The sequence below is a fragment of the Malaclemys terrapin genome, chromosome 3, assembly GCF_027887155.1.
Source record: "Malaclemys terrapin pileata isolate rMalTer1 chromosome 3, rMalTer1.hap1, whole genome shotgun sequence".
NCBI classification, from domain to species: domain Eukaryota; kingdom Metazoa; phylum Chordata; order Testudines; family Emydidae; genus Malaclemys; species Malaclemys terrapin.
The window spans coordinates 143,825,865-143,840,598 of NC_071507.1; the positions used below are offsets into that span (position 1 = coordinate 143,825,865).

The 14,734-nt window shown below is 38.9% G+C and overlaps 1 protein-coding gene across 3 annotated transcripts in view; it reads right to left on the bottom strand.

Moving 5' to 3' along the window:
- The window catches only part of LOC128834901 (cytochrome b5 reductase 4), a 71,301-nt gene that overhangs the window by 33,414 nt on the left and 23,153 nt on the right, over positions 1-14,734 (bottom strand). For 2 of the 3 annotated variants that reach the window (XM_054024079.1, XM_054024078.1), the window contains 5 exons: positions 14,032-14,086; positions 12,516-12,573; positions 12,290-12,383; positions 6,082-6,114; positions 4,881-5,003 (listed from right to left, as the gene is read on the bottom strand). In XM_054024079.1, the coding sequence (XP_053880054.1) occupies positions 4,881-5,003; positions 6,082-6,114; positions 12,290-12,383; positions 12,516-12,573; positions 14,032-14,086 (363 nt within the window). The remainder of the gene's footprint in view (positions 1-4,880; positions 5,004-6,081; positions 6,115-12,289; positions 12,384-12,515; positions 12,574-14,031; positions 14,087-14,734) is intronic. The other variant, XM_054024080.1, reaches the window with a different exon arrangement.

Below are 14,734 nucleotides of genomic sequence, written 5' to 3' on the forward strand. Positions count from 1 at the left end.
ATTATTCACGGAGCATATGAATGATTCACTACACTCCCTTAAAGACTCCTGGGGGAGGATCAGTCTCTGGTGGTCAAAAAACTGATGGAGAAGGCAAAGATGTAGGTTTCCAGCTTTGCTCCACAAGAGGCTTCCTGAACTGTGCCCTGTACATGACCCAGGAGTCCCAGTATGGCCAACGTGGAGGGAGCGGAATGTGGGGTTGCATCCACGGTTGTCCATGCCAGGGCTCTGGTCCAGGTATGGACTACGAATAGTGAGGACACGCAGAGGAAGTTGCTTGCACCTGACTTGAGTAAAAAGACATGATGAAGCACTCCTCTTCTCATTCTCATCACTGGGACAGGGAGGTGCCGTCCTCGAAGGAGAAAGGGAAGAATGTCATGTGTCTGGAGAGAAGGGTGGAAGTGGGGAGAAGTTGTGTCTGAGCAATGATGACTCAGGCATGTCAGATACAAGTAGGTCTTTAGGGTATCTGAATTCCTGGGGAGGAGGAAGGCGCATTATCGGCACCAGTGCATGACTCAGTGCCAAGGGAGAGATACAGCCAACAGGTGGAGCTGAAGTCTTGCTCAGTGCAAAGGACTTGCTTGATGTGGAGGACTTGTTCAATGCCGATGGCTTCGTGGGTGCTGAGGTCCTGGTTGATGCCGAAAGAGATGTAGGTGCTGGCAGTTTTGTCAGTGCCGTAGCTCCCAAAGTTGGTTTGTCTTGGTCTCCAGAGCCAAGAGACGGTGCAGAGGGCTGTAAATCTGCCCAATTAGGGTCTTTAGACCATTGTTTCATTCCAGTACCAGAGATATTCGGACACCCTGGAGCTATGTCCTCTGTCCATGGATGTTGAGGCAACTGACCTCGCAGGGAATGGTGTTGTGGCAGGCTATGCCTCAGAGAGTGAGGAGGGAGCCTGTTTCTTCTCATCAGAGCGAGAAAGAGATGAGTTTCTCTAAGAGAGACGTGGGGAATGAGCATCTGTGGAGGACATCCACAGGGTGTGAAAGCAACACAGGGGGAGAGTCCAGGCCGGGTCCACTGCTGGTTGCAGTGATTTCTCCATGAGGAGAAGTCATAACCAAATGTTTTGGTCTTTTCTGGCCCTGGCTGTCAAGTCGTGGCAGTGGGAAAACTTTTGTGGGACGTGTCCCTCTCCCAGACAGCGAATACACTGCAGCTGACTGTCTGCTACCAGGAAGGTGACCAAGCAAGAGATGCACCTCTTAAACTCAGGAGTTCTGGGCATAAGGGTGAGGGAAAAGGCTTCCTGGTCAGGAAGGGCAGGAAATGGGGAAAGAAAAACCTACACTATGAAGTAATAATTAAGGCAAAGTGAAAAAACAAAACAAAACAAACAAAAAAACATTTTTTTGCAGACAAAGGAAAGAAGAAGAAAGTATAAAACTACACTAAAACTAACAGGTAAGGCACTATCAAAGGAGGCAAAGGGAGAAGCAGGCTCTGCTGTGGATTCTGTCCCAGACCAAAGGCAGTAGAGAAGCAACTGGTGGTCAGACTGCACAGTGCTGTATATACGTCCCGCTCACAGCAAGAAGGGGGGAGGTGCGCACGTGTGTTCTGACGGGCACTACTGATGAAGATCTCCAATCCCAGACGCAGGGTGTGCTGCCGCACCTACAATGCAGTACCCATATGGACATCACTCAAAGAAGAACCATTGATAACTACTTTCTGAGTATGGTTTTCCAACCAATTGTTCATCTACCTTATAATAAGTTCATATAGGCTAGTTTATTTATGAGAAGATCATGTGAGCCAGTATAAAAAGCCTTACTCTAAAGTAAAGAAATATATTTTCTACTTCCCCCTATCCACAAGGCTTGTTACTTAAAAAAGAAGGATATTATGCTGGTTTGACTTTTTTTTCCTTGACAAAGCCATGTGGACTGTTACTTATTACCTAATAGGTGCTAACAAACCAATTGCTTGATTACTTGCTCCATTATCTTTCCACATGCTGAAGTTAAGCTGACTGGTCTCTAATACCCTAGGTTGTCCTTGTTCCCCTTTTTATAGATAGTATTTAAAATGAATATACATACAAGTAAATAGCCACTAGAAAAAAAATCAGACAAGTGGAAACAAGGGTCTCAAATCCCAATTCCCACTACAGTTAAAACAAAATAAATAGTACATAGAAAGACCCTGAAAGCATAACAGAAGCTTGCTTAAAAATTCAAACAAGTAAATGTTACAGAAACAAACCAAAAGCAAGAAAATGCTTGCATATTATGTGGCAATGTAAGTCAGAATTTATATGGCACTAGAAAAATTCTCCCATTAAACCCAAAACAATTTTTATTAAAGAAAATGTCTCTTCACTACATGATGTAATCAACAAGAAACAAACAGCAAGACAATAAATGGTTGTAAAAAATGAGACAGCATAAATGGAAACCCCACTACCAATGTTTAGAAACCATTACCTAACTGAGTAACCTTGCATCCAAAAACAGGATCTCTCATTCAAGTTATATGATAGTATGGAAACATTTGAAGCAATATGGTCCCTTGCACTGGAACACACCAGTAATGTCATCAAAATACATATGGCCAATCTTGAATAAAATCAAATATGAAATATATTTCAAGACAGCATGACTGTTTCCCAATCTGTCCATAGATTTTTTTTATCCCTACAGTTATATCTGAAAAGAAACTTACATTGTTTAATATCTGAATTAAGTAATTTTTCAAAAAGAGAAGAGAGTATTATCAGAGGGAGCAGAGATTTGGGGGAGAGGGGTGCTGAAGGGAGCCAGCTGAGGATCCCTAAACCTTTCCCTCTTGGCTCCACTGCAAGTTAAAGATGCACAAGGGCCATCCCCACTCCCCTCGCAGACATTTCCCACACCACTAATATGTGGGAAGAGGAAGATGGTTGTATGCTGCAAAGTGGCCTTGCAGACCAGACAACCCACCTCATAGTGTATAACTTTGTGCATAACTTTAAGCATATGGGTACGTTTTTGCAGAATTAGGGGTCAAGCCTCTCGGCTCCATGTTTCTGATCAAAGAAGCCATCTCTTTACCTAAAGATTTCTATTAGTACATAAGGGTTTTTTTTTTTTTTATAGCCCCATTAAATCAAAAGATGTATTATTAATATAACTGGCTACATTGAATAGTATCTCATATTCAGAGATTCTCTTTTACTACACTTCTGATCAAGGATTTCTATAAGCCGTCCAAATTAGGCATAATCTGCCTTGAATAAACTTTAACTTCATTTATCAGATCTTCTCATCAAAGAACTACTGAACCTCTTACACAAAGTTTGCTCGTTACTGTCTATATACTTGATCACTAATTCATTTGAAAGTCTAGATCAGTGGTTCCCAAACTTGTTCCGCCGCTTGTGCAGGATAAGCCCCTGGCAGGCCGGGCCTGTTTGTTTACCTGCCGCATCCGCAGGTTCGGCCGATCGCGGCTCCCAGTGGCCGCGGTTCGCTGCTCAAGGCCAATGGGAGCTGCTGGAAGCCGCAGCCAGTACGTCCCTTGGCCCGTGCCGCTTCCAGCAGCTCCCATTGGCCTGGAGCAGCGAATGGCGGCCACTGGGAGCTGTGATCGGCCGAACCTGAGGACGCGGCAGGTAAACAAACAGGCCCGGCCTGCCAGGGGCTTACCCTGCACAAGCGGCAGAACAAGTTTGGGAACCACTGGTCTAGATTATTCAGATGTGTACAAACAACAATTCTCTAGGAAATGTGTTTCTCTCAGAAAAATGGTTGAGCATACCCACAGATAATTTTACACTCAAAGACAGGGAGATTACCCTTCGTAAGAGTGAACAGAATTCCTTACACTGTAAGGAAGTACCAGTTTCCAACATTGTTATTTTAACCATGTCATAGTTTGCTCATTTAGAGGTAGTAGCAAAAGCAGGGCATTTCAGAGTAAGAGACATTACTTACTACCACCATGTAGGTAGATTGAAAGGGCTATTTAGGACTAAGTCAAGGGAAGAAAAACTCAAAAGTTTTTCTTTTAGGGGCTCAAATTTTAGGATTATGAGAGTCAGGGGGTTGGATCTTGAAGGTTTTTCTGCAAACTATATCAGAGGTGTTTAGAAGCTTTTAGTCTGAGACTCCTAAAATTGTTTTCAATGTTCTCTCTTTCCTTTCTTCCAACCCTAGAAATGGGGAGACCCATAGACAGCATGCTTCTTCCAAATCAATGCAATTTAAAGCCACAGAATAACCAGAAAACTCCTCACAGAAAAAAAATGGCCCTGCTTAACAGGGGAGCCCCGGCTGCTGCCAAGGGGATGCTGCATACCGGGCTCCCTGAGCCACCCGCACCCAGACTGCCCCACACAGAAACCTCTCACCCCACGCCTGGATCCCCCCACACTAAGCCCCTCCACACATGGATCCTGCAGGGCTGAGCCAGCCCACCCACACCTGGTGCACCTGGCGCAGAGGGGCAGAGCCCCAGGGTGTTTCCGGAGCTGTGTCACAGTCGGGTGCAGCCTCACTGCCGAGTCCCTGTACCGGGGAGGTGGGAGCTTCAGGGTGATCTCTCACCTCAATGCAGCCAGTGACCTGTGCTCCCACTGCCATGATAGAGCCACATTTATTTACTGACAAAATTTGCAGAATGTTGCAGCATTTTAAAATATTGTGCACATAATTTTTATTTTTTGGCACAGAATTTCCTCAGGAGTAATACTCTCGACCAGAAAATTTCTTTACATTAGCCTGAAGGCTTGACTATAAAAGGCAAGGGAGACAACACAGATCTGTCCCTCATTCCTTGAGAATCCTATTTTGGACTAGTTGGTAAAATAGGTTTGGAAGGTCCTTGCCTCAAATATGGTTGAGAAGAGAAACGCACTGTCCTGTATAACAAATGAGACTATTTACCTCTGTCAGTGCACTTGATAAATGAATTATGACTGTTGAGTGGCTGTCCCAGTTTACTCCAAGGAATATTATCTTTTTTCTTCAGGACAATCTCCACCTTTCCCACTTTTTCAGCAATGTGTACTTAAAAAAAAAAAAAATTCTGGTGAAATTTTGAAGGAAGTTATTTTATTTAATTTCATTATAATTAAGTTCAGCAAGAACTAGTATCTAATAACCTCTCAAAATACACAAAATTGTTCTGCTACATTAAAATGTCAAATTTCCTTGACATGCTTCAGTATATTATTAAAAACAATAGCTTAGTATGCATGACTAATAAAGCATCTACTGTATATTTAGTAAGTACGTTTTGCTCACCTGATCAAAAAGTTAATGCTCATGATTTCAGAGTTACCAATTGATACATAGTACCACTTTTTCTGAATGCATAAGTGACAAGCCCCTCTATTTTATGACTATATTTTAATATGCAGATTAATTTAAAAAACTAATTAATCCAATCTAATGCAAAGTCCTGTATGAAAATATACTACAGAACATGTTTCTAATCACTAAGGAACACATTTTAAAGATACCTCTGGGGACCAGAATAATGCTGACATTCTAACTTAAATATTTCCAAGGCCTCTAGATGTATTCACTTTAAAACTTTAGCATCCATTGTGATGATGCAAGAAAGCTGACAGTTCAGGAAGGCAGCTGGCCCTACCTGACTCTTAAATAGAATACTTTTAAAAAATTCACAAACACTATGTTCACTCTTCAACTACTTTACTGAATATTGGTCTCATTTTACAGAGAGTCCTTTATTATAAATGATATATGCATGCAGAAAAAATATGGAGGCTCTCTTCCAGCACACCAAGATTTTCCCTGACATAGTTATATTTTCTTTTGAACTATTGTTCCTTAGAACTATATTCTTAATATTGGCATGACATTAGTGCCATGCAGAATCTCTTGAAAATGATACATTCATTCCAGTGGCTTCAAATACAACAATACTGAAAAAAATTAAGTTTTGTTTGACTGTTCAAAATAACGTGCTGTGTCAAAACATTATTCATAGGCAAAGGTATCATTTATCTGTTAAATATGTGCCAGATGGAGAAGGGCAGAACAAAGTAGACAGACTTAAGTTTTCATGTTTTGACATTAATGGGGTAGAGAACAGGGAGAAGAGGAGGAAACACCTTACCAGTAATGTCCTCTTGAACTGCATAACTCAGCTCTAAAATGAAGAAAATGCACATCCTCTTATTTAGATATAACTGGAAAGCAAATTGCCTTCTCCTTCTATAGTTATCAGCATCTGTGACACTGACAGACCAGCCAACCTGTGTATGACCCATAACAACTTAAGAGGCATTACAATTGTATCCAGACAATTCACTTGTATGTGAATTTCAGAGAGATGTACTAGACTAGCAATCAGTAACCCATTCATTTATAGTAATAGAAATCCAGTGTAGATGCTAAGTGTATTTGTCTGTGTTTACCAATATCCTGTTAGAAGTTTAACAATGTAACCAAATTAGCCTCTAGATACTAATTCCCTTTCATGTCTTAATTGCCTGACATTATGTACGTGAATAGTTCAATTAACTTTAAGATCAAAGATGAGATGGCAAAAAGGTAAGCATTCACTGTAAATTAATATTTGTAAGGTGACAAATATGTCACAATTTACTTAACTCCAGAGTATCAGGATATAAATTAACATCTTGTATGGGAAATGTAGCCAGGACAGCCGGAACAAAATCAATAAAGCTAGGAACAACTTCAGGAGCTTAAATACAGGCTGGAAATCATCAAAATACAACACCAAAACCAAACTTTATCAGAGCTGCGTACTTTCAACACTACTTTATAGTGCAGAATGCTGGGGAATGAGAAAGTACACGTCCAAACTATCTTCATTCCATACAACCTGCCTCAGAAAAATCCTCCATATCTTTTGGCTCAGAACAATCTCAAACCAAGATCTATTGACACAGTGCAGCCAAGAGGATCTGAGCACTATCATTTCCAGGAGGCGCTGGAGATGGATCGGTCACGTGCTTCGGATGGAAACTGATTCCATCACCAGAGTAGCAATAAGATGGACACCTGAAGGCAAGCGAGAATGAGGCTGTCTGAAAACATGGCGAAGAGCTGTGGATACATTCAATGATTTTAAAAAATAATTTTTTTTTTTTATTTAAATCAGATTTTTGAGGGAAAAACCTATCTAAAGATCGTTTTAATTAAGATACATTATAGCTCAAAGATATCTCATCATGGAATAGGGATTATAAATTCTAATTCTATAGTATGAGACAATATATTCATGTAATGTTTAAGAAAAGTTTTGTAAATGAGTTCCAATAGTTCATGGATTAGGGACCCAATCTTATAGGGTTCCAGGGGCTGCTGTATAGATTATTTAAGTTAATCTTTCGATCTACCCAATGGGACTCAGTGCTCAGTCTAGAAGATACCATCAGAGATACATAAGATTTGCAGTTCTCAAACTGTGGATTTGTGTCTCCAGAAATAACATGCTTGTTAACAGCAAAAATGTTTTTAAATAAGTAAGTAATATACAGAGATGAGAAACAACAGACCACAACTCTACTGTCCCTCTGCAAATTTGTGTACACAGAGTCAATCCCTTATCTCTCTCTAAAAGTGCAAAGTTTCAAAAAGTTCAATGAACAGAAGATTGTTGGGGGCGGAACAGATCTGGACAAGGAGAAGAAGTCTGGAGATAAATGTGAGAAGGGAGGGACAGGCAGTAGAAACAAAAGTGAAACTGTTTGGGCAGCATATTCCAGAAGTCTAGAGGTCTTTCTGAGTGTAGACGTCATTGATTTGAGATGTACCATACCATTCTCTCACTAAAATGGAAAACCTATAATGGCAACAGGCCGTAAAAGAGACCCAGTTTGGGAATATTTTAATGAAGTTCCTCTACCTGTGGGTAAGACAGGCATGCGTGCAAAATGCAAACAGTGCAACAAAGAAATGCAAGGCCTGGTTTCCCGAATGAAACAACATCATGAGAAGTGTTCCTTCTCACGAGGAAGCTGCGTTGACAATGATGAAAGGAACGTGCCTGAACATGCAGGATCTTCAGGTTGGTAAACTCTTTTATTTCATACTTCTTTCTTAAGGACTGCCTGTCTTCCTTCTGGACTATTCTTGAATTCTCATGTTTGAGAAAAAAATATAGTTGTTACTCTATGGTACAATCATTTTAGATGCACTTGTGACACAAAATAAATAGCTGAAATAGGCAGATCTTCCTTTTACAATTTCACCTTTAATATAGTACAGAGTGTCAGTGAATGCAATGAGTAATACTAAATGAGCAGTACGGTAATAATAATTAAATAACTGCATTGACTTATTTTGTTTAGGAGAATGCATCCTGAATATACAGGATTCTGAAGACTATCCACCTTCAAGATCAGCATCATTTTCTATAGTTTCAGAGTTATCTGCCAATGATAGTGTTTCAGTCACATCATGTGTGACACACAACCACAGTATATCACCTGTAGCAAAAAGAAAAAGAAAAAATCTCCGTCATCCAGAAACAACCACAGATAAGTTTGTGATAAGAACCAGCAGATTACAAAAAGAGGTAATTGATGAAAAAATTGCCCAGTTTGTTTATGCAACAAACGCTCCTTTTGGTATGATTGAGAACCTACAGTTCATTAACATGGTACAGTCATTAAGACCAGGATACAGTCCACCCAACAGAGCAGATGTCGCAGGAAAATTGCTGGATAAAGTGTATGAAAGAGAAACTGAGCAGTGTGCAAAAGATCTAGAGCAGGGGTAGGCAACCTATGACACATGTGCCAAAGGCGGCGCGCGAGCTGATTTTCAGTGGCACTCACACTGCCTGTGTCCGGGGGGTCTCTGCATTTTAATTTAATTTTAAATAAGGTTTTTAAAATGTTTAAGAAGCTTCATTTACTTTAGATGCAACAATAGTTTAGTTATATATTATAGACTTATAGAAAGAGACTTTCTAAAAACATTAAAATGTATTACTGGCACATGAAACTAAATTAGAGTGAATAAACGAAGACTCGGCACACCACTTCTGAAAGACTGCCGACCCCTGGTCTAGAGGGTGAAATTGTTAACCTGAGTCTTGATGGGTGGAGCAATGTCCACAATGATCCTGTTGTATATGGCTTGTGAGACAACATAAGAAGGGAATGTCTTCCTTACAGAAACAATTGATACATCAAGAAATGCACACACAGTAGTACTGACAAGAAGTAGCAGTAAAAGCTATAACAAACTGTGAAAAAAAATTCAAATGTCTAGTACGAAGTTCCGTCACAGACAATGCTGCAAATGTATCCAAGATGAGAAGAAATGTAGGAGAATGTGAAGAGAGTCCCAAGCTAATAACATACGGTTGCAGTGCTCATTTGATGCACCTCCTAGCCAAAGACTTCAGTGTTCCAGAAATAAAGGCTAACGATGTTGAAACTGCAAAATACTTCCGTAACAACCACTTTGCAGCAGTTGCTCTGAAAAAAGTGGGAGGAACCAAGCTAACTCTCCCACATGACGTGTGAGGGAACTCAGTAGTGGACTGTTTTGAGCACTATATCAAGAACTGGCCTAATCTAATGACAGTTTGTGAACAAAATTGTGAAAAAATAGATGGCACTGACACAGCCAAAGTTATCAACATTGAGCTTAAGAGAAATATTGAACACATGCTGAGTACCCTGAAGCCTATTTCGGTAGCCTTGAACAAAATACAGGGAAATAACTGTTTTATTGTTGATGCTGTTGAAATTTGGAAGGAACTGAGTGAGATCTTAAAAAGAGAAATATGCAACGACAGAGTTAAATTACAAGCATAAAAAAAAAAATGGGACAAGCACTATCTCCAGCTCATTTTCTTGCAAATATTCTCAATACTCGGTACCAGGGTCAAACCTTAACTGCTGAAGAAAAGGAGTTGGCTATGACATGGACATCCAGCAATTATCCCTCCATAATGCCAACTATAATAAACTTCAGAGCTAAGGGCGAACTATTCAAGAAATATATGTTTGCTGATGATGTTTTAAAGAAAGTCACACCAGTGAACTGGTGGAAGTCACTTAAGCACTTGGATTCAGAGAAGGTTGAAGTGATAATCTCACTTTCTACACCGTCAGAAGAAGCTACTGCTGTTAAAAGAATACGTTCTTCCTTTGGACTAATTCATTCCAAATTGAGAAATTGTTTGGGACCTGAAAAAGAAAACTTGTTTCTCTTTTCCAGATTATGAACAAAGAGGAAAATGAAGGTGAAGACGACGACGGCGTTAGCTGCAGAAGCCAATATTTTAAGTTTCTCATGTTGACCTGGCTGACATAGCCGATTTTTTTTTACTTTAACAAAAACAAACCTGATTTTAAAAAACTTGAATGTTTAACTAAATTCAAAAATTCATATGCTTCTTTTGTTAAAACATGATATGTTTGCTGTTGAAGGAAAAAAATCCAAAATACATAACATTGTTGTTTTAGTTAAATAAAACAATTTAAATGTTTGTCTGGTGATGTTCTCCTCCTAATTCAGAAAGGCAAGAAAATCCTCAATATATTAATGATTAACCTGTTGAATTGGAGATAGTTCGCCTCCCAATGACTTCATAAATATCTGCTTCAGTTACCTTTGGTAAATGAAATAACCGAACAATCATTCATTTTCTCATATAGCTGTAAAACTAATCTGACAACTTTTCCAAAAAAAATCACTATTTAAAAATATATAGTGTTTACCTTCTAAAAATGAAATCTGTGAGTTGTGAAGAATATGTATTAAGGTTATAACAACCACCAAAAATGCACTTTTATGGTAGAAATCCATGATTAAATCGAGTCTTCCTGACTAGTGATTTAAATCAATTTGATTTAAATCAAATCCACCCTGGTGGAAGCCGAGCTGAAAAACCTGGGGCACAGCTGGGGAACCATTGAAAGACTTGCCAGAAACAGACAGGAAAGGAGGAGCTTTGTCACTGCCCTAAACGCCAGAGGCGTAATAGGAACATAACGATGACGATGGGAAATGTAGAAGCATAAGATACAAAAATACACAAATGCACTAACTACTAGATTGGGGGCAGGGAGAGAAGGAGCATGTGACGGGTTGGATCACAGAAACCCCCTTGGGAGCTGCCACCAGATGTGCAAAGACTACCCCTGCTTTTGTTTTCCCTGCCAGCTCAGGACTCCAGCACTCTGTCTTGCTGAGCCAGATACTCCTGTTTGGCTCCAGACACAGATCCAGGGTCTGAATCACTTGTCCCAAAGCTGCAAGTTTATCTGAAAACAGCTCACAGTAGCGTGCTTGTCGTTAGCACTCAGATGCCCAACTCCCAATGGGGTCTAAACCCAAATAAATCCGTTTTACCCTGCATAAAGCTTATGCAGGGCAAACTCATAAATTGTTCGCCCTCTATAACACTGATAGAGAGATATGCACAGTTGTTTGCTCCCCCAGGTATTAATACATACTCTGAGTAAATTACTAAATAGAAAGTGATTTTATTAAATACAGACAGTAGGATTTAAGTGGTTCAAAGTAGTAACAGACAGAACAAAGTAAGTCACCAAGCAAAATAAAATAAAATGCGCAAATCTATGCCTAATCAAACTAAATACAGATAATCTCACCCTCAGAGATGCTTCAGTAAGTTTTTCTCAGACTGGACACCTTCCAGGCCTGGGCACAATTCTTTCCCCTGGTACAGCTCTTGTTGCAGCTCAGGTGGTAGCTAGGGGATTCTTCATGATGGCTCCTCCCCCTCTCTGTTCTCTTCCCCCCTTTATATATCTTTTGCATAAGGCGGGAACTCTTTGTCTCTCTGGGTTTCCACCCCCCTTCACTGGAAAGCACTAGGTTAAAGATGGATTCCAGTTCAGGTGACATGATCACATGTCACTGCAAGACTTCATTACTCACTTGCCAGCACACACATATACAGGAAGACTCACAGGTAAATACAGCCATCTGCAGACAATGGGAGTCATCAAGATTCCAAACCATCATTAATGGTCCACACTTTACACAATTACAATAGGCCCTCAGAGTTACATTTTATATTTCTAGTTTTAGATACAAGAGTGGTACATTTATACAAATCAGATGATCATACTCAGTAGATTATAAGCTTTGCAATGATACCTTACAAGAGACCTTTTGCATGAAGAATATCCCAGTTACGTTACATTCACTTATTACCGTATTTTCTCTAAACTATCTCAGTTACATTATATTGACTTATTATCAAGTTTTTATAAAACCATATAGACTGCACAACGTCACAGAGCAAAATTAAACTAATGATAGAATTCAACGTTAAATGTTTTTCAAAGCAAAACTAAAGCACTTACCAATATGCAAGAGATATGAATAATCCCTCAGAATGCTGTCTACTCTCAGTCTACCATCTTGATGGTCAACTATCACCATTTCTGAATTCATGCCCTTATATAGAAAAGGAAATTATTTCAAATACTTTTTGAACATAAGAACAATTCTGAAGAACTCATAGAACATATCTGGCGACATTCACAGTAAGATTTCATGATTTCTTTTCTTTTGATAAAATGCATTTACCTTTTGTTTAGTATATATGACAACAGTGACCAAATAATCTGTTTGGAACCAATCATAGCTGTAAAATATTAAGAAAAAAAGGAATTATTCTTGTGAGCAAACAAAAAATATTTAAATGGCAAGAATTTCCAAGCTGACCTTTCTATGAAATAATATACCAAATATATACTTTTATATCCTGACGAGAAGTCAAACTGATTATTTTAAGAAAGGTTATTCAACATTAAAAAACAGGAACTCTAGTTATCCATCACTAGTTAGCAGACAATAGTTAATCATATTATTAGAAAGTACGATTAGGCAAGAATGCGCATAAACTTTGTACTAACTGTATGAATGTGTATACAATTGCACATGACTGGTTTAAAGAAACTGGTTATTGATTACAGACATTTGAGTAAAGTGAGCAGTTCATTCTTTGGATGAATAGAAATCATTTAAGAGGACTCTTTTGGCTATGTGGAAAAATTACTACTACTCTCACCCCTATTTTCATTTCCATGGATCCTGTTCCCTTTCTAAGATGGATGTTTCAGTATTAGATATACAATATGTCTAACTATTAGATATACAGTATTTAAGTTCTTACATTATCGTACTCATCTTTTAGACTAACGGACAAGAAAGCAAAACCCTGAAACTTACTGCAAATGAGAATGTTTGCAAGTAGATTAGTTCTTTTTGTAGTCTGTCTGAATTGTCCTCTCTTCCCTATTTACCTCAGTCCCCATAGCAAATGATAGGATTCAGAACTTATTGCAGAAATCCTGAGGTAGATTAGGAAAAGGGGAAAAATGAAGTGGTTGTGGGAATGAAATCAACCCCAACTGGCAGACAGTGCACAGGACATGCAAACAGCCCCCTGCAGTCACTATTCCTTGGGATTCTAGCAATTAGATCAATGTAATCAGAGTCCCATTGGCCACTTCATGTATATTCCATTGTATTCTGTTCCCATTCTACACTAGCCTATATGGAGCCAATCGTCCCTTGTGCCACAGAACTGCATCAGTACTGCTACACTGGGAACCTCCAAAGCATCATAACACTGGTGGGTATAGTTCAAAGTGTATATTGCACTTAACCATCGTCCTTTAAAAAAATGTAATATCAGAAAATTCCATACAAAATAAATACTGGATACTGTTGAATTTTCTACATTTGAAGTAAGTAATATTTATTGCACTATAGAAAAACACAAATAGGGAGGAATCCTGAATCAAGAACTAACTTTATATTTATGTAGGAGGGAGCATAGGGCAGCGGCCAGTGCAAAATCACTAAATATACATTTTATTCTCCCTCATTTCTACAGACTCATTGTGGGACCTCGAGCAAAACATTTAAGTTAACTGAGCATGAGTTTCCCTATCTGTAAGATCTGATAATGACACATACCCACCTACATAAAGCAGTTTGAGCTTTATGGATTAGCATACACTCCGTATTTGGTAACAGTATACACTATTTAACAAAATGTATATAAAAAGTGTACTATAAAAATATAGATCAATACCTTGGAGTTAAATCTTTGGAAGACGTATCCAATACTTTATTTTTAGGAAGTATGCCTACAAAAAAAAAAAAAAAAAAAACAGAATTTATTAACACATTTGCATTGATTGTCACCCATCCAAGAGTGTTAACATCTACTCCTAGGAGGAATGAAATCCAGAAAGTTTTAAAATTAAATGCATGCAATAGCTATATCTCCTTGATACCTGGTGTTTGTATTTCCATTAGTAATCAGGAAGTCACAAGCTTTTTAGCCATTGCCCCCCTGAGAAATGAGTCCCAAGCCCCCCAAAAACTAACTTCCACTTCACATCCGAGTTCCATGCAACTGGTACACCACAAAAAACTTTGGTGTATGAGCTTCCCAAGTTACACTGGAATTGGCATGTGCTCTGTGAAACCAGTGGAATATAATTGTAGCTATATGTATAAGCATGTTCTTAACTATCTCTTATATTTTACTTTATTTAATTTTCAAAGCATTAGAATGCTAGCCCCAGATAACTTACCCAAACAAGACTTAGACATGTTTGTTTAGAGAGTTCCAAAAATAAAATAAAAGGAGAGTGACTTTCAGGTACGTAACTTAATGTCATACACTAATTCAGCTTTAACATCAGGAAGCCAAGCAGATACTTTCAGGCATTTTAAACCTTGCTTTACACTTGCTAGAGATCTTTGTAGTATTCAGCTAGCTGCTTTTA